This window comes from Tachysurus vachellii, chromosome 11 (genome assembly GCF_030014155.1).
Source record: "Tachysurus vachellii isolate PV-2020 chromosome 11, HZAU_Pvac_v1, whole genome shotgun sequence".
In the NCBI taxonomy this organism is placed as follows: domain Eukaryota; kingdom Metazoa; phylum Chordata; class Actinopteri; order Siluriformes; family Bagridae; genus Tachysurus; species Tachysurus vachellii.
The window spans coordinates 22,517,170-22,542,169 of record NC_083470.1 but is presented as its reverse complement, the minus strand read 5'-3'; the positions used below and the strand labels follow the sequence as shown (position 1 = coordinate 22,542,169).

At 39.4% G+C, this 25,000-nt stretch overlaps 1 protein-coding gene across 1 annotated transcript in view; it reads right to left on the bottom strand.

Annotated features, from left to right (window-relative positions):
* adgra2 (adhesion G protein-coupled receptor A2) overlaps nt 1-25,000 on the bottom strand; it is a 57,022-nt gene that overhangs the window by 22,254 nt on the left and 9,768 nt on the right. The window contains exon 2 of the mRNA XM_060881298.1: nt 11,259-11,330. Coding sequence (XP_060737281.1) covers nt 11,259-11,330 — 72 coding nt within the window. The remainder of the gene's footprint in view (nt 1-11,258; nt 11,331-25,000) is intronic.

The following is a 25,000-nucleotide window of genomic DNA, read 5'->3' as shown; positions in this document are numbered from 1 at the left end:
TTCCTGCTTTTCCCCCGTTAGCCGAGCAGCGGAGACTGTCAGGAGCAAAACACACACACACACACACACACACACACACACACACACACACACACACACACACAATGGGGTCCTTATAACTCTATACCTCAAATCTACCTCATACCCAATCACTAGCCTCCTGTGTTGCCAGATCATTTCCTGCTTTCTCCGTTTGTCTAAAATGATTTATACGACTTACATCCAATCAGTCAAAACTGCCACGAGCTCACAGAAGCGTAACTCTTCTGTCAACAGAATATATGTCATTAGTTGACGCTTAAGTGGTTCTCCACTGAATTTCCAGTCCGGCTTGTTAACTCGTTGTGTGTTTACGCTGACGCCTTGGATTCATGATTTCCAATTAGGTTCGCAAATGAATGAATACCAGTTATTCATTTTATTCCATATGTAACCAAAGCAAACTTCTACCTGCTAGCTAGTTCCCACAACCAAAATATGGAGCCTAATTTCTTTAATTAAAAAAATGACTAGTAGGTTCTTCTATCCTCATACTGTATAGCAGCTAAACCAACCTATTTTTTATATCTGAGCTAACAAACACACACACACGTCTGGGAGAACAGAGCCGTGTCGATCCGCTGATCGGGATTCGAACCGGAAACCTCGTAATTAAACATCTCCGAGGCGCTTACATGAAATGTATTTGTTTATATAAACGTACGTATTTAATTTATTTCACTGTACATCAGTCATAGGATGTAATGTTAGCATTAAAAAATAAAAACAGCGGTATATGCGATACACACGTAAACTGAGCGGGATGTTTATATATCTAAACGTAGCTAGATTTAATATTTCGAAAGACTCGCGCATCCAGGGTCCAGCGATCCGTTTTCTGGCAGTGACACGCTGTAATTCTCAGTCTTGTATATCATTTTGATGATATGTTTTCTAGGCACATGCAGTGGTTTTAATGCCAAGGAAAAACTCTCAGGCTCAAATCAGGGACTAAAAAAAGTCACAAAAAAAAAATAAAAAATACATTCCTTAAAAATGTCTTTATGTAACACAAACACAAACATTCACGAGACATTTATTCGGCTCCATTTCAGTTTGGACTGACATTAAAATGTCATTTTTAGGATTCTCTTTTACTCTTTTTTATCCTCTTTTTTTTTTGGGAGAGAGAAAAAGAAATATAGAGCTTTGAGGAACTCCTATTTTTTACCCAAAACCATAATTGTATTATTCTTTCTTGTTTTCTTGCATTTATATTTATTTTCTTTATTTTTTTATTTCTTGACTGGCTTTCAAACTCTCAGGTTTTTCCTCTATTACTTTTTTTTCTAACCACAAGGTCAGATTTCCTAAAGCTTTGCATGTCCATGTGTGTGCTTAAAGATAATTACATCCCATTTCAGCCTTTTCTGCTTCTATCCATTGCCTCATTCTGTGTACTGCTATAACCTTACTCACATCCCTAACCACTAAAGTGTGCTGTTTAGTGCATATTATGGTTGGGGAAATGTTTGGCACAGTTCTTGAGCAAACCTATAAACCTATAAAAAAAATTTTTTTAAAAATGATGACCTATTTTAATAACTTCCATAAATAGGATCAGTGATCAGCCAGGTTTCTCAACATGAAGTAAACAGACAGTCAGGAGAGAGTTTGGATACAGCAGTACAAGCAAGGAGAAACATCTGGGCAGGAACACAACCCAGCATGTATAAAATATCAACGGATGAATGGAGGACCCTGAATATTCGCCCTGTGGCTGGACGAGAAAAAATAGAGAAAGACACACTTGAGTAGCGAGGTCAAAGGGAAAGGAGTGGAAAGTTAGGAGGGAAGGAAGCAAGGAGACCAGATTTAGAAGAAAAAAAAAATTTAGTTCAAAAAAATAAATAAAATACAAACAACAATCGAAAAATCGGTTCAGCTTGAGGTTGACGGATGTGGAGAGAATTGAAAGGTTGCAGTTTCTTTGTTTTCCTGGGTTTTTTTTTTTGGTGTGCACGATCGGACGCTTTATCTCTGACCCTATCCTGCCTGTCGCTATCCGTGATGCCCAGAAGACACGATTGCATTGAGCCTGCAACACAAACACACTCCCACCCACCCACACACACACACACACACACGCATAAACCCCATTTCTTCAGTTTATCTCACAGCCACATCTGGAGTCTATCAAGTCCAGCTCTACTTACCCCCCCAAAATCACACACACACACACACACACACACGCCTTCCATTTCTCGCTTTCTACTCTCCCTTACCTTTAACCCTCTCCTGACCACGTCGCTGTGGTCAGGATCATTCTGAATAATCGCTGTAATGTTCATCAGGGTGTTGATTCATTTTCTATTCCAGTTGTTCCAGCTGCAAGGTTTATATTAACGAATCAATTTCATACAACGTATTCACACACTCAAACAAAAAAGTATAGTTGTTGATATACTGTAGAAAGGTTTCGAAGGAGTCTCCAGTGTCAGAGCTTTGAAGTTTTCTGTCACAAAAGAGCAGCTTGTGCAATTTTTTGGCGTAATGTTAAGACACTGAGGAAAACATACTGTAGGACACTTGATTAAATGACAGGAGACATGTTTTTTGAATATATGACACAACTATAAATGAATAAAAAGCACAATGTGATGTTCCTTAATAGACAATAGACTTGTTTTCATGGCAAGAGGCGACACACCAGTTCATCCTTGATTATTTTCCTAAAACAGCCCGACTACAGAAATAAGCAGCAGGTTTTGGTTTTGTATTGGTTTTGTATTGGTTGCATCTGATCCGATCGTTCTAAAACTGTTCTGACCTGATCATAGTTTAAAATGCGCTAATTTTTCGAAATGAAAACAGAATCATCACTGCTCATCACATCCATGGGTTTAATGGTGAGTTGCATCATTTACTTTGAAATGAAACTAAAAAGAATAAAAATCTGATTACTGACTGACTCACACAGCTACGTGGTTTTCAGCTCCACAGACATCAGATTCTATCAACCTTCACATTTATTAATGAAGCTTTTTCATGCTCGGCTAAACTGAAATACGAAAACAAAGAAGAGAAAGAAAACAAACAATAACAGAAATAAAAGCTGCAGTTTTGTGGGGACCAGTCCCATGTGCTCACAATGCCTGAACTGTCATGTGGCTTCCAACCAAGATATAAAATCACATAAACACACACACATACACACACATGCTTACCTACATTGGAAACTATGTTAATTTCAACCCAAGCTAACTTTCATTAGTATATATAAAGATCTCTCTCTCTCTCTCTCTCTCTCTCTCTATTTGTCCATCTCTCTCTTACTTGCTGTCTCTCTGTCTCTGTACTGTATCTCTTACTTGCTATCTCTCTCTCTCTCTCCCTCCCTCTCTCTCTCTTTCTCTATTTGTCCATCTCTCTCTTACTTGCTGTCTCTCGGTCTCTGTATCTCTTACTTGCTATCTCTCTCTCTCTCCCTCTCTCTCTATTTGTCCATCTCTCTCTCTCTCTCTCTCTCTCTCTCTCTCTCTCTCTCTCTCTCTCTCTCTCTCTCTCTCTCTTTCTCTCTCTCTCTCTCAATTTGTCCCTCTCTCTCTTACTTGCTGTCTCTCGGTCTCTGTATCTCCTACTTGCTATCTCTCTCTCTCTCTCTCTCTCTCTCTCTCTCTCTCTCTCTCTCTCTCTATTTGTCCATCTCTCTTACTTGCTGTCTCTCTGTCTCTGTATCTCTTACTTGCTATCTCTCTCTCTCCCTCCCTCTCTCTTTCTCTATTTGTCCATCTCTCTCTCTCTTTCTCTATTTGTCTCTCTCTCTCTATCTTTCTCAATTTGTCTCTCTCTCTCTTACTTGCTGTCTCTCGGTCTCTGTATCTCTTACTTGCTATCTCTCTCTCTCTCTCTCTCTCTCTATTTGTCCATCTCTCTTACTTGCTGTCTCTCTGTCTATGTATCTGTTAATGTCTCTCTCTCTCTCTCTCTCTCTCTCTCTCTCTCTCTCTCTCTCTCTCTCTCACTGTGTCGCCATATTTATTATAGAGACACACATACACACACACACACACACACACACACACACACACACACACACACACAAACACTCTTTCCATACGGTACAGATTCTCTCTCCTTCAATCGTAAGTCTGTATTTCCTGTCTATTTCTCAAGTGTGTCTGTGTTGCAGAAATAATGGATGAAGAAACACGCACTCACATGCGGAGATACACTTCACACTCTCTCTCTCTCTCTCTCTCTCTCTCTCACACCTCAATGTAGGACAGGCTGATGCTGTTATCTGACACTTGTCTGATTCTGAAATCTCTTTTAATGCTCCATGCGAGTATTTGGGCCAAAAAAACATTATTAAAGGTTACTAAAGGTTATTAAAAAGGTGCTGCATGGTAGCTATTTATATTTCTTTGAATTATGAACAGGAAATGGCATGCGATGGACCAGGGTCCAGTCACTTTCACTGAAGGAGAACAAATATACTCAGTGCATTTGACTAATTAAGCTCCGACCGATAAAAGATACAGGAGTACTCAGCTCTCTCTCATACTCCATACTTTTAGAGAAACGATGTTATTCAATGTGGCTTCACGCTTTATTATGCTTTATTTCCTCCTCTCTCTACGAGGATCCAATATCTCAGTGACGAGGAAAAAAAAAACACACAACTTAGCATTCATTTGTGAAGCGAAGCTTGCGTGTTCGTACACAGTCCACATGGATCCTGCATGACGAGCTGTATGTCGTTCGGTGACCTCGTGACCTCTCGTCGGTAGCATACATTACAAACGGATGTCGTACTTGTGCAGAACCGCGTACGGCTGAGCACAAATGTTTCCCATTTACGTTGTTATTGCAGCAGATTCCACACACCGCAAAGCACGCGGTCTCCTGAGAACCAAAACTGAACGCTTTTTTCTGTCTACGCAGCTAACGTACACACATGTGGCAAACGTGTGTGTTCTTAAAGTCAATTCACAGCCCGGGCTAAATTCATAGTGCAAATCTGTGGCACATGGCATGGTGTTACGGGTTTCTACACACATGCGGATGAAGGAGGAGCCCTAACACCTTTAAAGACAGTAATGGGTGTAGAGTAAACATATGAGTCATGGACGCACTGGCCTGGGAAGGCATGAGGTCTGTCAGTCCAAGTAAAAGAGGCGTGGCCTCATTGTTATTTAGTCTCAACTTACAATTTTTCTAAAACTATATGACATCGTTTCATAAATCCTATAAAGAGAATCTTATTAAATGGTGCACTAACTGCTTCAACAGCTTTATGATCACACTCTGAGACCTGAATTGAAACTTTCACAGAATTAGAAACACACACACACACACACACACACACCTTATACATGCAGAAACAAAGAAAAAAGAAGAAGATCAAAGCAAGGCAGGAAGACAAAGAGTGATAAACATCGGTGCTAAAGCACAGACAAAAGCAGACGGCTTCTCTAGATGGTCTACGGAGAACTGTACGCTGCGTGTTTAGAAGCTTGAAGCGCCGCCAAAAGAGTCGGAGAGAGATTTCCATAATAGGATGCACGGAGGGGAAACAGAATGAGACCAAAAAAAAAAAAAAAAAAAGAGCAAAGAAAGGGAAAAAAAAAGAAAGAGAGAGAGAGAGAGAGAGAGAGAGAGAGAGAGAGAGAGAGAGAGAGAAAGGGGTAGTGAGTGTGATCCAGGGAGATTCTGAGAGGTTTCTCTTTATTTCTGATCAACAACATGTGTGTTGTAACGATCAATGCTTTGGCAGTTTTACTAATGCAACTGTCATGCCAATAACTCACTCTTCAAACTGAAAAGCGAGAGAGAGAGAGAGAGAGAGAGAGAGAGAGAGAGAGAGAGAGAGAGAGAGAGAGAGGTGAAAGTCATGAGTCATGAGTCGCTGAAGTCTTATATCTACACAGTAAAAAGTCTGGAATGAAATCATTCATCCTCTTGTTGATTAAAGCCGGGATTTTTCATAATCCTTGGCGATTGTTGCTTGTCAGAATGTTCCCCATGTCACGCTGTAGGATCTCACGTGTCATCATGTCAGACTGTACGACAGTCAAGATGAGTCAGAATCGAACACACGCAAGAAGACTTGTCCGGGTTTTAACGTCATCAATTCGTGACACGTTCAGACCAGCATTCTCTCGTATGTCATGTTGTCCTTTGATAAATAAAAATGCTAAAATACAGTCGAAATACAGTCAACTTCGGGTGTCCCATTGTTGCTGATTTGAATTGCTTACACGGTACATACTGTATATTAGAAAACAATCCCAAAGTAAATACTACCTTATTCCATGTGATACTTCTTATCTTGATTGATTTCGGAATCATTGCGGGTTTTTACTCAAATTCGGGTGATTAGCCCTGGATTTGAAACCTGGTGCGATGTGAGAACTGGCTGTACCGGTTGCACCAACGGTAGCGGATTTAGTTCTTCGAAAAATCCGGCCAGACGGTTATCTAGAATAAAAACTTAAAGCTAGGTAGCCAAAAGATTGAGTGGGTTAACAACTTCAAGTACCTGGGGTCAATGGTCAAGTCGAGCGAAACTGACATCAGTACAAGAAAGGCCCTTGCGGGGGCAGCCTTCTGGAAAATGTAGGATATATTTCGCTCAAAGAACCTTCCCAACCGTCTCAAAACAAATATTTTCCAAGCAGCATGTTTACCAATACTTCTGTATGGCTGCGAAAGCTGGATTATAACAGAGAAGCTCAAACAAAGCGTGAACAGTTTTGCCACCAACTGCTACAGAGTTATGCTCAACATCAAGCGCTTGGACAAAGTCTCAAATGCAGTGATATACCATACGACCCGTGTATTGACCCGCTATACCTCCAGATACAACGGAGGCAACTTAGATATGTCGGCCATTGTCTACGCAAACCAGAGTTCGAGCTGATCAACAAGTACGTTATCTATCAACCATTGGAAAGACACGGGCGAAGAAAGCGTGGTAAACCAAAGCTTCTCTACCCACAGTACATGGGCAAATTGATCAACAGCGAGATACACCAGCGAGATACACCAACAGTTGACGAAATGAGAACAGCAGCAAGAAACAGAACAGAATGGAAGAAGATTGTTGACGCCTGCAATCCACAAATATTTGCAGCCGACTGATGATGATGATGATGATGATGACTTCTTATCTATATTTCTATTATACTGTAATAAACACTGTGGCTCTTGGAAATACCTGAACAAATCACACGCTTGTAAGTGATGGTAGGAGAACCGTTCATGGTCCTCCTCCTCCTCCTCCTTCTCCTCATCTCTGTATTTTTCTCTGCTCCAATACATCAGTGTCCAAAATAGCGGCACTTGATAATTTGCAGATGAGTTAATTCAGGTGGCTTTGATTAGTAAAAAAAAACAAAAAACACACAAATATGTGCCGTGCCGTGCCATGCGTGGGAGCCGGAGCACTGGGACTGTGACCCAGCGCCATTGACCTTACTCGGGTCATGCATTGAAAACTGTGTTTGTGTGGCTTAATTGGTGGCCGTGTGTGGGTGTAGGCGTGTGTGTGTGTGTGTGTGTGTATGTGTGTTTGCATTAGGCATGTGCCTGCACTCATACATTTATACATAATGAGCTAAGTGTTGTTTTCCTGATATTGCAGTGAACTCTTACACTACTACAAAAGCTTGAGTAACAACTATTTTTTACTAACTGAACAACAGATGACTTGAATAAAGTAAGATGTAAAGTAATTCCCAATAGGAATGAATTAAAAAGAAAGAAAGAAAGAAAGAAAGAAAGATATTCAGTGTTTTAGTGTTTTTTAACATGTGTCCACTGTTTAATGATGAAAAATGTTGACGGCGCCCCAGTAGTGTTTGTGTGGCTTAATCATTCTGTGTGTGTGCGTGTGTGTATTGTGTACTCTGGTTCCACCGTTTTTTAAAGTTGTAAATCATGCCCCCTCCCTTCACCCCTCCTGCTGTTTTAACCACTAACCCAGGTATGAGATCTGATTTGTGACCTCAGCTCAGATTTCTCCCTCGTCAACCTCTGCAGCTCCCCGGGGGGTGTGTCTGCACTTATAAAAACAAGCACTATCAGATCCGTTTACCCCAAACAAACACCTCCACACGAGCGAGAGGCCTTATATACTAACACACACACACACACACACACACACACACACACACACACAATGAGGCACACTGGTGTTGGAAAAAGATGAATGACAGGGAGAAAGTAAATTTATTATTATTATTATTATTATTATTATTATTATTATTATTATTATTATTATTATTATTATTAAGCTACTGTCACCACCCCAAAGTTTATTTACCAAATACAACACTATTTTATTAATCAGAATACAATAGTTCATCCATTTTATTATTTTATAGTTGTGTTTGATATGAACTAGACATTTCCTCACTATTCTCCTTTACTCTCAAAAAATGCAGCTTGCCGTGTTACCAATTCTGCATAAAAACTGCCATGGTGGCAGCCGTAAGCTGTTACACAGCACTGATACTGGAGACTCCTTCCATAAATGCTAAACAAATATTTCCTTAACGCCATATCAACAACTACACAATTCTTTTATGTGAAACTGTAATATTGGAGCAAGAATATTACTTATTATAAAGTTTAAACATTTCTTACAATGCTAAGAATTGTTATAATGTATTTTTTATCTTTAAGGCTATTTAGGCTTCATACCTGTTATTCCATATAAACCAGCCAGCTGAATGCATGTAATTCTTCTTTAGATAACTGAACTGTGTTTGCATTAATTAGGTGTGAGACTGTGTGTGTGTGTGTGTGTGTGTGTGTGTGTTTGGTTTGCATGAACATCCCAGCTAAATGCCTCCACATCTTCAGAATTTTCAATGTCTAATGTTTGTTCGGTGGCTTAGTGGTTAGCACGTTCGCCTCATACCTCCAGGGTTGGGGGTTCGATTCCCTCCTCCACCTTGTGTGTGTGGAGTTTGCATGTTCTCCCCGTGCCTCGGGGGTTTCCTCCGGGTACTCCGGTTTCCTCCCCCGGTCCAAAGACATGCATGGTAGGTTGATTGGCAGCTCTGGAAAATTGTCCCTAGTGTGTGATCGCGTGAGTGAATGAGTGTGTGTGTGTGTGTGTGCCCTGCGATGGGTGCGATGGGAGAAGAGGAAGATGAATGAATGAATAAATAATGTTTGTTCCTCAAAAAAAAAGGAAACCTCACATAGGGGTCATGGCATTAAAGGACATAAATAAGGTGGTCTGTCTAGAGGAAGGTGTGAGCTGACTTTTACTAAACTACTTTGACTCTCTCTCTCTCTCTCTCTCTCTCTCTTATTTAATGAGGGAGCGGCACTTAATTAAGAAGAACAAATCTGCTTCTCGTTCCCGAGCAGCTGCTACTGACCTGGCCTGGGTCGTTAAGTTGGATTTTCACAGCTGCTAATTTCCTGCCATGCTTTTCTGTCTGAAACTGATGCACTCCACCTAACATGATTTGAATAAACAATGCGTAGTGAGCAAAGTCATAGGAAAGTGGTGTTTCTATAAATAATGTGTGCTATTGACATATATAACATAGAAAGACTATTTAAAGCCATTTACACAGTGGCTTGATGTGATTCTTGATGTGAAAGAAGATCTAGGCCAGTCTAGTTCCAGCTTAATGAGAAGTAAGAGGCTTGACTGCTAAACTGGACCTGACTCTGGACTTCAATTGGTTTGTATTTTGGTAGTAGCTTAAGGACATTGGATCTGACTTACAGTAGGTGTGGCTTGTGTGGTAGCTTCAGGACTTTGGACTTGGACTCAATTTGGCCTTTAGTTTGACTGCCAAAGTGCGCATTTTGCCTTGAAGTTTCTAATAAATGTGATTAGTATGGCTGTGATATGTGGAACAAAGATCCTAGAAGACACAAGACTCCTGAAATAAGCGAATGGTCAGATCTGCTACTAAGATGTTCTGTTTTAGTCGTTACATCACTAGCAGCTTTTCTCTCCTTCTTCGCCTGTTAACTTGTTGGGTGGACTAGCACTAGCTATCCAGATTATGATAGATGGAGACCTAATTATAGTTGTTTTATTTACCAATCCTCCATCCTCCCTGATGGAGCTAAGCCTCAGAGAGACTGTGCTCCACCTCTAAAAGAACCTGACCTTTTCTGCTTTCTCATACAAGAATACGCTGCATATCAATATTCACTTTGTTAACTCACACTTGTTGACTTTCCCTCTCTATCCCTCTTTCTTAAACCTTAAATAAATGCTCTCTTAAGGCTCCGTCCAATAGTTTATTATCTCCAGTGACATCACATCGACAACATGCCAGAGAGGTTGAGTCAACAAGACTGCTCTTTTGGGACATATCTTTTCAGGATGTTTGCTATGAGTCCAATCACCACATGCAGACATACTTTTTCTTCTCACTGCTCATGGATATTTCTATAACGTTCATTTACAGAATTTAGCAGAGGCCCTTATCCAGAGTGACATACATTTATCTCATTTATACAACTCAGCATTTAAGGGATACATTTGGGCCATGTCCACACTAATACGTTTGAAACCGTATATTTTTCTCTCCGTTTTGGCCTTTCGTCCACACTGAGACAGCGTTTTAAGTCAATGAAAACGTAGCTGTTGGAAGACGCTCACCAAAGCGAATAAATTTGAAAATGGCGTCTTCGCGTCTTAGTGTGGACTGTGAAGACGGAGGCTTTTGAATACTATGACGCATTTTTAGTCATGTGATGCAGTCGAAAGTAAATAAACGCCTAGCGGAAATGACGCAGGTTGAAGCTTTACTCACGCGCAGTAGGGAGATGTAAGCGTTTTCATACATTTCAGTGTGGATGAGCAACTTTTGGAAAACGTTTGAAAATGATAATGTGGACCCGGAGCGTTTTTAGATGTAAACTCCGTTTTCAAATATATCCGGATTAGTGTGGACATGGCCTTGGACTTGACATGGAATTGACTTAATTGACTTGGGTAGTATCTTACGAACTCTGGACCCGGCTTGGATTTGACTTGGTAGGTACCTTACAGACTTGGGACTTGGACTTTAAAGTTTAAGAATACAACATAATCACCATCTTGAACAACCATCATTAATAATAACTCAGTTCCAAGTCTAGATCTAAGCCTGATCTCGGCATGTTGTGTCCGTGAGCGTAGGTTTGAGATCCAAAATAAAGATAGAACAGATCAAAGCTTGTCCACACACAAATAAAAAACTGTAAATGAGAATTAGTTTGATGATGAAAAGAAAATTAGCACAGTTACTTACAGTTTGTCCAGTAAGTACAAGCCAGTGAAAGAGCCATTTCTTAGGACACGGATGCGGTTGTTGCTTAGGTTTCTGTAAGACAGAGCAAACACACAACCTTTTTAGACCTAAAAGTTCATATTAATGTTCACACAGAAACTGAAAATAAAATGTTGAAGCCAAATCCAACAAAAATATGGCTGAGGAATACAATTGCTCAAACAGGCATTATCAAGCACACACCCTCACATAAAACTTAACATAAGCACCCACACACTCACACACGGGACCAAGACACACACGTGTGCATCCAATAAAAACATAACGGTACAGTAAACACCCTTGCATTTTTGTATTTCATAAATATAAATTAGTCTCTTTTCGTCAAACACTTGCACAAAGGCTTCCTCACATAAACTTGCTACAAGAAGTGAGTGTTGTGCGTATGGGGTCTGCTCCTGTGTATCTAAGAAACGTAGGCAAAAAAAAATAAAAAATCAAAGAAGTCAAAGAAACCAAATCAGACCAGAGACCACCAGCTATGTTAGACACAACTCATCAGTTTCCACTAGCTTATAAAACAACATGGAGTAAGTGGAACGGCTTTAATGAACAGAGACGTTTAAGTGCCAGGAGATTCTTATGAGCCATTTAGAAGATGTACTGGATATCAGGGACTACATATAAACACTCATACAGACCTTTATAATGTAATGTGGTACAAATATTTGAAAAACTGAACGGCAGACCAAAAGAGAATGCATGAGCGAGAGAAAAGAGCATACACTTGGTCTGATGTTCACAAAAAATGTAGTAAGGTAAACAAGGGAGAAGTAAAGTGCAGGGAAGGAATGGATCGACAGACGGGGGAAATGAAGAGAGGGACAGTAGCCAAACAAGTTGAATAAACTCAACAGTGGCAGCAACGACCGCATCAGCTCCAGTTAATAGAGCAAGCTGCATCCAATTAATCTTCCCAGCCAAAAGGGAGGATGGAAAAAGAGGGGTGAAGGAAAGGGAAGGAGGGAAGGTGGGAGGGGGCGGAGGAGGCCATAATCTTGATAATCATTGTGGATACATTTTTACATCAAAAGGAAGTCGGCGTCCACATCAAACATGTGGTGAGGCTATTCGCTATGACAATTATCCCTCTCGCCAGTGACTAATGGCCTTAACAGTGGGAGCAGGGTTATCAGGGGTGAGAGAGACAAAGAGAGAGACAGAGAGAAAGTAAGGAATATATATACACACAGATAGAGACTCTCTCTCACTCTCTAGCAAAGACTGGGGCTATAAGTGTCTGTCACATTTGCCACACCGTAAGTGGCTTTAATAGTGTGTGTTTTTGTGTGTCTAAGGTGACAGACTTAATAATGCCCCAAACCATCCCCCCCTCCCCCCACCCCACTGAGCCTCTTTGCCCCATGGAGACTTAATTAGCTTTAAATGCTGTTTTTGAGACAAAAGTGTGTTTCCAATCTACACAGTGGAATGCAGTGGCAGCATGTAAAAGCACAGTAGTGTGTGTGTGTGTGTGTGTGTGTGTGTGTGTGTGTGTGTGTGTATGTGTGTGTGTGTTTTTTCCTGTCGGTGTATCTCTTGTAAAAAATTATGGGAGAAAACCTGCTTTCTCAAGCATTATCAAGACATTACATCTCTAATAGCTTGAGTCTGTTTGTTCAAATTAGCAGCACATGAGAGATGACGAATCACATCACACTCCCTCAGGCACGGATATGTCACGCCGGATATCGGATAGTTTTAAAAAAAATTCAGAAATTTTATTTGAAAACCATTGGGTGTTGAGTTCTAACACAGCGCTGTGAAATTCTTGAATCTTATTGGTCAGAAGGTGCTGATTCATTTTCTATAACAGCAGATATGACATTAGTCCAAACCGCAAAAAGTAAATCATTCATATTCATGTGCTGTTTTTTTTTTTCAAGTCATTGACAGGGACAGGTAAGGTATAATTTAACAAAGAGAACATATTACTACTGATATATTGATGTTTTCTGTAAGGAGACTATTATTTAGCATTCAAGGAAGGAGTCTCCAATGACAGCGCTTTGTAACAGATGGTACGAACCTGTTAAAATATGTTTATAGAACGTTTATGTGAACTGTTTATAGTTGTTATAACATAATTGATAATTTATGATTATGATTATGAAATTATGATTGATCACAAATCATTATAAAATATGACGTATCATTCAGTAAGAAATAAAAAATGATAGTTGTCAAATTCCTGTGTTGTGCGAAGCCAACTTAGTTTGAACAAAGTAAATACACACAAATAACCTATCCACAGAATTTGAGAAATTACAAAATGTCTTCAGAGAATTGAAACCTCTAGCTATGTCAGTGATAAATCTTGAGAAACATTACGTAAGTTTTATCCAAAGCATCTTGTCACTTTCATCACTAGCAAATTTTACCACATGAACGCTAGCTTTGTTGTTAGTTAGAAAATTAGCAAATTGGCAAGTTGATGACTCAGAGGAAAACATTTGAGTGAAAACTGTGAGTGGAATTCAGTGTCAGAACAAAACAAGATACTGAAAGGTTTATTAAATAAAAGGTTATTCAAATCATATAAAGTGAAGCTAACATGGAGAAAGAATCTCAGCCGTGGTTAGCTAGTTTTTGTCTGAATCCGGATCTCAGACTTCTAGACTCATGAGGTGAGGGAAATTTTGCGTCTCTTTGTGCAGACTGCCATATTCTAATGTTTGTGAAAGCACAGTGACAGCAGCAGTCAAGTCCCATTACAGTAAAGATGTCCTAATGCAGATATTTAATAGAGACCATCAAAAGCGCTTTCTGACAGCAGTCTGGCCACTAAAATAATTAGAGCCCCCTGTGCCACCCACACACACACACACACACACACACACACACAACAAGTCATGAGTCATCTCATTTTTAAACAAAAAATTTAAATGATTCTTTTGAAGCAGATTCCCATAACGGCTGTTTAGTCCTGTGGTAAGTTAGGTGGCTAGTTAGATAGACATCATGGGCTAGCAGATAAAATCTGCAAAAAGGAACAAAACTGAATACAAAAAAAAACAAACATTTTATGGTGCCAGTGCTCAATCTGGGAGCGATCCACACATTTCTGGCGCAAAACAGCTAACTGTCGGCAGGCAAAATTAGTTCCAGCACCAAAACTCTGCTAATCAGTGTCAGGAGCTGTGAGAACACAGCAGGTAATTTTCACACTGAGAAATTAAGACATGAACATTAATGGATTTGATAATTAATAATTTTGAAGAGATCACTGTTCACGCTTTATTAGTAATGCTAATGGTAACATTTCTTCTGCGTAGTTAAATGATTAGCATTTTTACACCATGCATTAGGAGGCTAAGAATGATTAGCAACTCAACTTATTTTCACAAGCAATGGTGTATGCCATTATCTTCGATGTGATAAGGAAACAGACAGACAGAATGAAAGAAAGACCATGAAAGTTCACTGGCAAAAAAACAAACCGCATAACTGAATCCAGAGACGAGAGAAGTACAGATAGTCTTACTCCCCAGAAAGTGTAGGTCTGTCATTTAAGTGAACGTCTACACACGTGTTACTGCTGTGTGCAGTATGAGCTCATGATCAAGTCTGTGGCCATTGTGTCATTTATAATAACGCATGTTTCGGGAAGATAGAGTTCACAAAGATCAGTGTTAAGGCTGTTTTAAAACATACATTAGCTGGATGTCTAGTCAATTTTCAAACCAAATAAAATAATTACAGTTCCAGAGATTTGCACTTCATGAAGCACACTGTTTTTGCCTCTTTCTGAGAACAGTCTAATGACAGCAGGAACATGCAGCAGCGTTTGCTATCGAACAGCATAAACAACCGCACACAAACATTACAGACCCTCACACATAAGCGCACAAACACACATCCGAACACACACGGCTTCTTGAAGGCCCATCTGTAAACAAACTAAAATAGGCGCTGCACTCGTTCAGGCCAAACAGGAAGCAGACAAAATGAGCTGTTTATATGCAGCCCAGCTGCCTGAGGTCAGGGGTCAACCTGGGAGAACTTCCTGCAGCAAAGCATGATGGACAGGAGAAGAGGAAGAACAGGTGGACGGCAGAATTGGAGGAAGAGGCTTTTGAGTGGAGGAAGGGAGTGAAAGGATGCAGTGAAGGGAAAAAAACACTCCACACAAGGAGTTTCAAAATATGTCTACAGTTAAAGAAATTGTCAATGAAATAGTAAATATTTCGATTCTTCGGTTCTTTTTTCCAGAGGCCGTAAAATTTATTTTGGACCCGTTTGGGTTGTGTCCATATTATATGTCTACATATAAGTAGACACTCAAAGCTTTAGGACTGTCCTTTTTTTTTGTCTGGCCTACTAGGGGCAACATTATCATAGAAAAATTCAACAAAAATGGTTATTTCTATTCTCTAGGGTTGGGAACCCGAGAACCAGTTCTTATTCAGAACCGGTTCTGTTTTTTAACAGGAACCAGAACCGCGCGGAATTTTTAAGTTTCGCTTCCAAACGCGGTTCCGATGCAATGATGGCCAAAGTGCTGGGAACTTTCACTTTAAATAGCCATGGCTTACCTCATGAATATTAATTGTTTACACTGTTTACAGTCACGCAACCAAATAAACGCAGCTTACCACAGAAATCAGTCGCGCTGCTGTGCTGAGGTACTCTGTGTGTTAAACATGTCTAAAAAACGTTTAAAGTGTGGATTCATTTCCAAAGCTACAACAATAAAGCAAATCTCCCCCCTCTGAGAGGGTTTTCTCCACAGCTGGAGATACAATAAGCCAAGAAAGGTCTCGTCTTCTCCCAGAGAAAACAGACATGTTAATGTTTCTTCAGAAAAATTGCTAGCTGTATTGCTAAGTTGTAATTCTGGATGTTAAATATGATGTTGGATTTATTTCAATTTAAATTGATATGAATTGAAATGCTCTGTTAAAAATATTTAAAGAGTGATTAATAAACACAAATGGAATTGTTTCAGTTTTGTGCATTATATTTCACATTTATTTTATTATGGAATCGGAATCAGAACCGGGAATCGTAAGGCAGAACTGGAACCGGAATCGGAAAATTTCTTTTGATACCCAACTCTACTTTTCTCACACAAATGTTTGTATCTTCAAAGTAAATGATGTTATCATACCCATTTCTGCTCTTTGAGATGCTCCATGTGATTAATAAAAGTCAAAATTTTAAAGCCGTTTATCTTCAACCACTAAATTTCTATGTATGTTTATTCAACAGAGGGAAAAACACACGTCTTACACTGAAAGCCAACAGAATCCTGACTCATTTAATATCACACTTGAGGCCAGATAACAATTAATGTGTTTATACTGATTAAAAATGTCCAATAAATCAATTTCAGCCAGTGTACTGGTAAAATATAGGCCACTAATCTGACACTTTCCCAGTGGGAAAGACTGGCACAAGAAGTGAGGTTTGGAAACATTTATTGCTTACCTTGCAAAAGTCACATAGCCAAAAGACACTACAAAGATCAGTATGCAAAATGGGTCCTGGTCATAACAATGACTCATCTGGTTAATTGGCTATACACACAGAAGATTCTGTAATTATGAAAATACTCTATTGAGAATTTTATCATTTTTACCTGAGGCGTACGGCCATAACTGCTTTTCCAGTGCTTCGACATGTGAAGCTTGCGAACGTTTTTGTCCATTATTTTCTCTATTTTGCTGTGGTCATCTAATACCTAGTTGTTTAAATTAAGGTTTAATGTTTATAATTGTGAATGTTATGAAATGTCTAAGATAGCAAGAGTGAAAATGTAACTTCTAGAGCCAAGGCCATTGTAAGTGTCTGGTCTAAAAAGAAGCCTTTATTCATGTGTGGTTAGAGACACATGATTATATATACATCTGTAGTAAGTCAGTGGCATACATACAATCTTTCTCAATCTCTCACATACACACACACACACACAAGATCACACCACTGCCAACCCACTGCTAAAAACAGTGTATCTATATGTCAATGAGCTTCAGTCTCTCAGTCTTGTTTTGTGTGAACTGGCAGCCCAGATGCCCATGTGTGCCTGGGTAATGATGGCACTGTGCCTTGTTCAGCTCCACCCTTTCCTATGCTTCCCTCTGTCCATTGCGGTACAGCTCAATTTGTCTCCTCTAACCACATTCCTAAAGTGGAGGCACCGATTTCAGAATGTTCACAGTGACTTCATCTTAGCATGGCCAAGAGATAGACAGAGGAGTAAAATATGTGAATCGGTGTAAGGGGGTAATATGTGAATTCGGTGTAAGGGGGGTAATATGTGAATCGGTGTAATTTCAAGCACAGGATTCTTTTAAACTCCTACCAGTGAATACACATATGTAATTACTTTCTATGCTAGCATGCTCCCTGCACGTGAATCAAAGACGGCTTTGGCTAAATGTCTGCATTGATTAAGTTACAAGACAAGTCTTGATTTAAATCTGCAAAAACCTGCAATAATTTTCAAATTACATACACCACAGTTGTACAGTATAATACAGACTAAGGAGTAGACAGTGTAAGATAAAATAAAACCCTATATTATGTGTTTTTACTGTCACTTCCACAAGCTTCACCAAACTGGCTGGTTAAAATGAGTCTGTGTAACCTGATCCTACTGTTGCCCACAGAGGCAAAACTAGAGGGCAAGTGCTTGGGCCCCCACGGTCAAACAGACCCCAAGGTAACGGATATCAAGCTGGGAATGTTGTCTGTAATCAAGCTTTATTTGTGCCACCATTGTTAATGAATGACATTGATGTATGGCTTGTAGGTTTAATAAGCTTATTAACGTCTTAATTAGGGGGCACGGTGGCTTAGTGGTTAGCACGTTCGCCTCACACCTCCAGGGTTGGGGGTTCGATTCCCGCCTCCGCCTTGTGTGTATGGAGTTTGCATGTTCTCCCCGTGCCTCGGGGGTTTCCTCCGGGTACTCCGGTTTCCTCCCCCGGTCCAAAGACATGCATGGTAGGTTGATTGGCATCTCTGGAAAATTGTCCGTAGTGTGTGAGTGCGTGAGTGAATGAGTGTGTGTGTGCCCTGCGATGGGTTGGCACTCCGTCCAGGGTATCCTGCCTTGATGCCCAATGACGCCTGAGATAGACACAGGCTCCCCGTGACCTGAGGTAGTTCGGATAAGCGGTAGAAGATGAATGAATGAATGAATGAACTTCTTAATTATTCTTTCCGACACTCTTCTGATACAGTGGCAATAAAATCTGTACATTATTTTTGTAGAAAAAATGCTGCTGTTAACATAAAGATTTTCCAGCCTCCCAGGATACCCAGGACTGTTATGTACAATATGCTCAAACTGGACATCTGTTAAACACACTTACTACTGTTTAACTATACAGTTGTAGAAAATGATAGAATGATTTATAACCCCATTAAATAGCCTCACACTTTTGAGTCTGCTTCCATGCATGTCCAAGTTTCCTCGTCATGATGTCACGGGGAGTTTTACTTTGTCACGGTCATCATCTCTGGTTTGTTCATAAAGGATCCAAAGCTACTGTTTATTCAGATTTCTGTAAAGCTGCTTAGTGACCATGTATATTATTAAAATAAAATGTTTGGGGTTGGGGAGGGTTATATGACTTTTTTTTTTATAATATTGTAGGTCTTGGCAACTTTCCTACAATGTCAACCCATTCCACTGTTACTGGGAGTCATGGAGCAAAATTAAAATGTTTAAATATGTTTGAATAAACCCTTTTTTATTTTTATATTGTAGAACTGCTGTTTTTCAAGCGTGTGCCAACCTTCGCAAAAGTCTTCAAGTATTGTGGTATGATGTTTTAGCCAGTTCTTGTGGGTGGTTTGTGGAGAGTCCAATGATTTTTTTTTTTTGGTGAGAAATCAACAGTTTATAAAGACCACTAGGTTCTGTTAATCATTAGCATGTCATCAAAATAGTAAAACTGCAATCTGATTATTTGTCAATATCATCCATCTTTAGGTTCATATAAAGAGCTTTAGCCACCCACATATGAGTATAAGTTAAAGAGACGGCTTTTATGCATCAAAGAGGTGAAGAAAATGTGTTACAAAAAGGCAGTACGGGTTTAATGGTGGATGTTGCAATTATGTCTCCCACTGCACATGCATTATAGGCTCAGCAGAGTTGGTTTAAATGAGGTGAAAATGAGAGCCAATGGGCCACCCTGTATACTTCTGTATACTTCTCACATCTGGCACCATATAGGTTAAAGCCAGGGTTTTCAGTTTATAAGAAAAGCCAAAACAAATCCCTGCATCTGAACAGTGACACTCTATAATTTACAAAGAGGCTCTGTAATTCATCACGAGACCCTAGAAATGATCATATACATTGCTCAGGTTCCTCATGAGACTATGTGAAGATAGCGAGGCCTTCATTTTCTCCCAGACAGTTTTTTTTTAATTGAAGCCTGATTATCCAAAATTGTTTTTCCGAAGTTAAAGATAATTAAGGGCATTAACTGAGAACAAAGGCACAATCGTACTGAGCAATTCAGTTTTGTTTGACATGCGATCTGCTTAAATGAAAACAGGTTAAGTGAAGGAGTTGATGTACACAGACGTGCAATATTGGTTTTAAAGAAGTGAAATAAACTGTCTGCAGCACAACATCAAATTGTACACGATTTTGTTAGGAGGCACAGAGGCAAAAGAGATTTAGGCAAAGGGTTCTCAAACTATTTGCAAGCAAAAGAGCCCACTTATATTTGTTAAAAATGTCCTTACATGTGTGCTTTAATAATGTGTATATTAATTAAAATAATAATAAGAGTTGAAAAACTTATTTATTTCTGAAAAGAATTAGATTAAATATATTCCACTCCAATGAGCAGTCAAACAAACTAATAAATAAATATTTCATGGCTCATGTTTTTAGCAACAAATAAATTAATTTCAGACCTCCTAGTTAGAAAGTGAGGGCATGGCCTCTGTGCCTTTCTGTTACTGGAACGGAGGCATGGCCACTATATCGGTCAGTCACAGTGAAAAAAACTCAAATTCTGTACCTATCTGTGAAGGAGGTGTGGCCTTTGTACCTGCCTGTACACAGTGTAAGTGAAGTAGTAACACACATAACAGCTCAACATGGAATGAAAAGTTCAAACACCACACTTTATCAAGTCCTTTCTAAAAAAAAAAGAGAAAAAATAGAAATAAAAAAAAACAGTGTATGGCCCAAAGTAAATGTGTTACTATGTCTCTCTGCTGAATTGAGATTTTTCATTACAAAGCACTTCATGAGAGGGGAACCGAGCAGGGGAATTGTGTGTGTGTGAGTATACGAGAGAGAGAGAGAGAGAGAGAGAGAGAGCGAGAGAGAGAGAGAGAAACGTCCCCTCAGATTTTCTACTAATGAAGCCTAAGAGCCCAATTACAGCGCCTTCACAGCAGGAGTGGTCTGGTGTGTGTACGTCTGTGAGTGTGTGTGTGTGTGAGTGTGTGTGTGTGTTTATGGTGCTTTGTGTGTTCATGACTGTGGGGATTGCATGTCCAATTCAAACCCAAGTATTATAACATGCATTTCTGTTTCTTGATATATTGTATACACAAATATGTGTGTGAGAAAAACCTGAGATTGTAAATGTGTGTGTTTGAGTGCGTGAGTCTCAGAACAGAAGCAAGGCTGCTCTGCTCTTTGTTAAAGGGCTCCTATTCTCTCTGGAGTTCTTCAAGTGCCACCGCTGCTGCTTGACAGCCCGGTCCTAATCAGCCGCCTGGCTAAGACCACATTACACGCACACACACACACACACACACACACACACACACACACACACACACACACACACACACACACACACACAGAGCTCCACACACTCTCTGTACCCAGGAACTACACTTAGACCAGCCAGGCCTGAGTGCTGCTGGAGGGGGATGGAGGTCCAGAGAAACACTCTGCAGGAAAAAGCCACTCAAAGAAAATCAGAAATGAGCGTGTGTGTAAAGTGTGTATGTGTGTCCTGGGGCTTGTTCTCTATGAAAGGGGTCAAACGTATGAGTCCACTCACATACACAGGCACACGCATGTTCGCTCTCTCTCTCTCCCTCTCTCTCTCTCTCTCATACACACACACACACACACTCACAGTAATTAAATCAAGGTGGGTGCATTGCTCTGCCAAAATAAAATGTCGATGGTTATATCTGTATCAGTGCTATAAAGGCTACAGTACAACCTTAAACTGTGTGATATTTAATAGCAATTTTTATTGGACAAATCAGTTGTAAGAAACAGTATACAGGTCAATTTTTTTCCTAGAAGTATAGTCCAAGTGCAGAACTTGATAAATAGTCTTTATGGTGGTGATTCTGGGTTATTTATTCTACATTGCTAGCTCAGGAAATAAGCTAAGACAGGAAATAGCTTTAAGCAAAAGAACAGGCTAAAATAGTCTAAAAACATGTAAAAACTATAACGTTAAATTGAAATTTCTTTAAATGCTGGTATTAGTTAACATGAAAAGGAAGCTAAATAAAGATTCCAGGTAAATGAGAAAGCTACAAATCATGCTAATCATTAATTAGCCTACTTTTCTACTAGACGCCTCTACCATGTTGAGATATTATAGTTCATGTTACTGTGGGAAACAAGAGCAATCGTTGTTAATCTTTTAAACATTGTTCTGTTTGGTTTTATGTAAGATGGTTAAATTCATGTTAGAAAATGTATTAGATTTATGCAAGCTTAATGAACTTTAATCTAAATATAGGTTTAAAAAAATCTCTGTTTTTATAACACTAAACATATATTTTTCATCGAATCAAAGCCGAACTGTTTTAAATGAGAGACGTGGTTTGTAGCATTTATGTACCAAACAAAAGCTTGTGGGTCCTGTCAGCTAAATTTACCTAAAGATGATACCTCAGCATGCTACCTTAGCAAGATACCTCAGAATATTACTTTAGAATGTTACCTCTGAATGTTATCACAGACTGTTACCTAGTCATGCTATCCTAGCATGTTACCTCAGAGTAGTAGCTCAGAATGTTACCTTACCATGCTATCCTAGAATGCTACCTCAGAATGTTACCACAACATTCAATCTTAGTATGCTACCCCAGACTATTACCTCAGAATCTTACCACAACATACTATCTTAGCAGGATATTTCAGAATGTTACCTCAGAATGATACCTCATCATGATATCCTATCATGTTACCATTGAATATTACCTCAGAATGTTACCACAATGTACTGTGTTAGCATGCTATTTCAGAAAGCTACCTTGGAATGTTACCTCAGAATACTAGCTCAGAATGTTACCACAGAATGTTACATGACCATGCTATCCTAGCATGTTACCACAGAATGTTACTATAACATTCTATCTTAGCATGCTATTTTAGAAAGCAACATTCTGAGGTAACATTTTGAGTGTTACCTCATAATGATAGCTCACCATGCTACCCTACCATGTTACCTCAAAATATTACCTTAGAATGTTTCCACAGCATTCCATTTTAGCATGCTATCTCAGAAAGCTACCTCAGAATATTAGCGCAGAATGTTACCACAGAATGTTACCTCACCATGCTATCCTAGCATGTTACCTCAGAATGTTACCACAACATTCTATCTTAGCAGGCTATTTCAAAATATTTGCTCAGAATGTTAATATTTGCTTAGCATGATTGAGTGTTAAACACCTTGCTTGCCTTATATTATGTCAGCCTCAAAAAAACATCTTCCAAATGTAGCAAACATGTATATCATACAACATGCAAACTTAATTTAGCTGATGTACAGGACATGTTCCACACAGAACACGTACTTGCGCACACGCGTGCACGCGCACACACACACACACACACACACACACACACACACACACACACACAAAAGCCTGGATTGGGCTAAAACCCTTGAGCACAATGAGCACTTAGTGCTTAAATGCATCTTGAAATGTGAATACATGGCTTTATTAAGGAAGCCTACAGATAAGAGACAGACAGAGAAAGAGACAGACAGATAGTTATACAGACAGATAGACAGACAAATTAAGCTTTTCTGTAATATATCAGTTCATCAAAAAGAGACAAATATAAATTAGATTACAGAAAGGCTTGGAGATCTCATCACTTCTCTTCATCGCTCTCTCTTTCTCTGCTTTTCTGGATTGTGGCCTGAAATTCCACTTAAATCAGTTTCCATATTTTTATAAAATTAAGCATATATTTTACAATGGCACATTGCTGGCACACTGCTCGTCATACGTATTCTACTAATTCCTTTTCCACTATTACTTTATTCCAGACCGTGGATGGGAATGTCTTTTTGTGTCTTAGTCACTTTTAGAAAGCCCTTTTGCATTTATTGTCCTCACACTGTAACGGATCATCAGATTTGATGACAATTTGTTTGTGGAAATAAATACAATGATTGCAAAGTAGAATGTGATCAAAGTCATGATGCTGTTGCACCACAGTCAAACTGAAATCATTCTTTCTGTTCAGACTTTACTTGTGGTTGAGATACATACAAAAGAGAAGCATATTACAGCTCACAAAGTTGTCTATATATATATATATATAATGTCTACATTTCAGGCTACCACACAACCATACTGTATGTGATTGACAGCTTGCTTCGCTATGGCTGAGTACAGATTCAAAATATTTAGCTAAGAATTGGTTCAAACATGAACAAAACTTTCTCTGGCTTTGGTTGTGTTGTGGTCAGAATTTTAGGCTTGGTCAGCAGCATGTTGGTGCGAAAAAAAAACAACATGTAAAAGTAGCTGCTGGAGGCGAAGTTGCTGCTTTGATTCTAGTTACAGAATGTACGTTTCTATATCTGTGTGTACGTGCGTAGAAATAACAAAGTGACCAATGGCCGGCACACTCCCATTACATTTTGAAATTATAGGTTGTGTCTGAGCCACGTGTGTATGTGTGTGTGTTTACGCCAAACTCTTCTCCAGTCTAAAATTAAAATCTGGATTATATAAACGCTATAATTACAGAGAGGAGGACGCAGACTTATTTTAGTCGACTGTGGCCATGAACGCCCTTCCCACACACACACACACACATACACACACACAGTTGAATCCACAAAAAGGGGGCAAGTCTCACAATAAACCGCAGAAAGCTTGCAGTAATCTCAGTGTGCAAACATGAATGTGATGCATTTAAGGTTTACATGAACTGTGCAACCACTGCAAAGTTAACAGTTAGTGTTTTAGTGTTTACTCATAATAATCAGAATGTGAACCGTGAACCAGAGCTCTAATATTCACTCTAGAACTCAAACTCATGCCTTCAAAGTATGTTTCTATTTGTGTGTGTGTGTGTGTGTGTGTGTGTGTGTATGTGTGTATGAGACCATACGTGCATGTGAGTATGAGTGTGCGTTTGACCCAAATAACTACACAATGTTGCCCTGGCCAGTAGAAATTCTCATTGAGAAGACAAAGTGGGACAGCACGCATTAATTATCAAATTTGATGAGTGAAAACAACATGTATTTCAAACAAAGACTGATTTTTAGGTCGGGATTTAACTCTTTAATGGCTTGGCCTCTTAACTCATTAACATTTACCACATTTGGCATACACCCTTATCCACAGTAACTTAAATGTTTAATGTCATTATCGACAATTGTGAGTTAAGGGCCTTACATAGGGCACAGCATTTGCAGCTTGGTGGACCTGGGATTTAAACTTGCAATCTTCAAATCAGTAGGCCAACACCTTAACCACTAGGATACCACATCCCC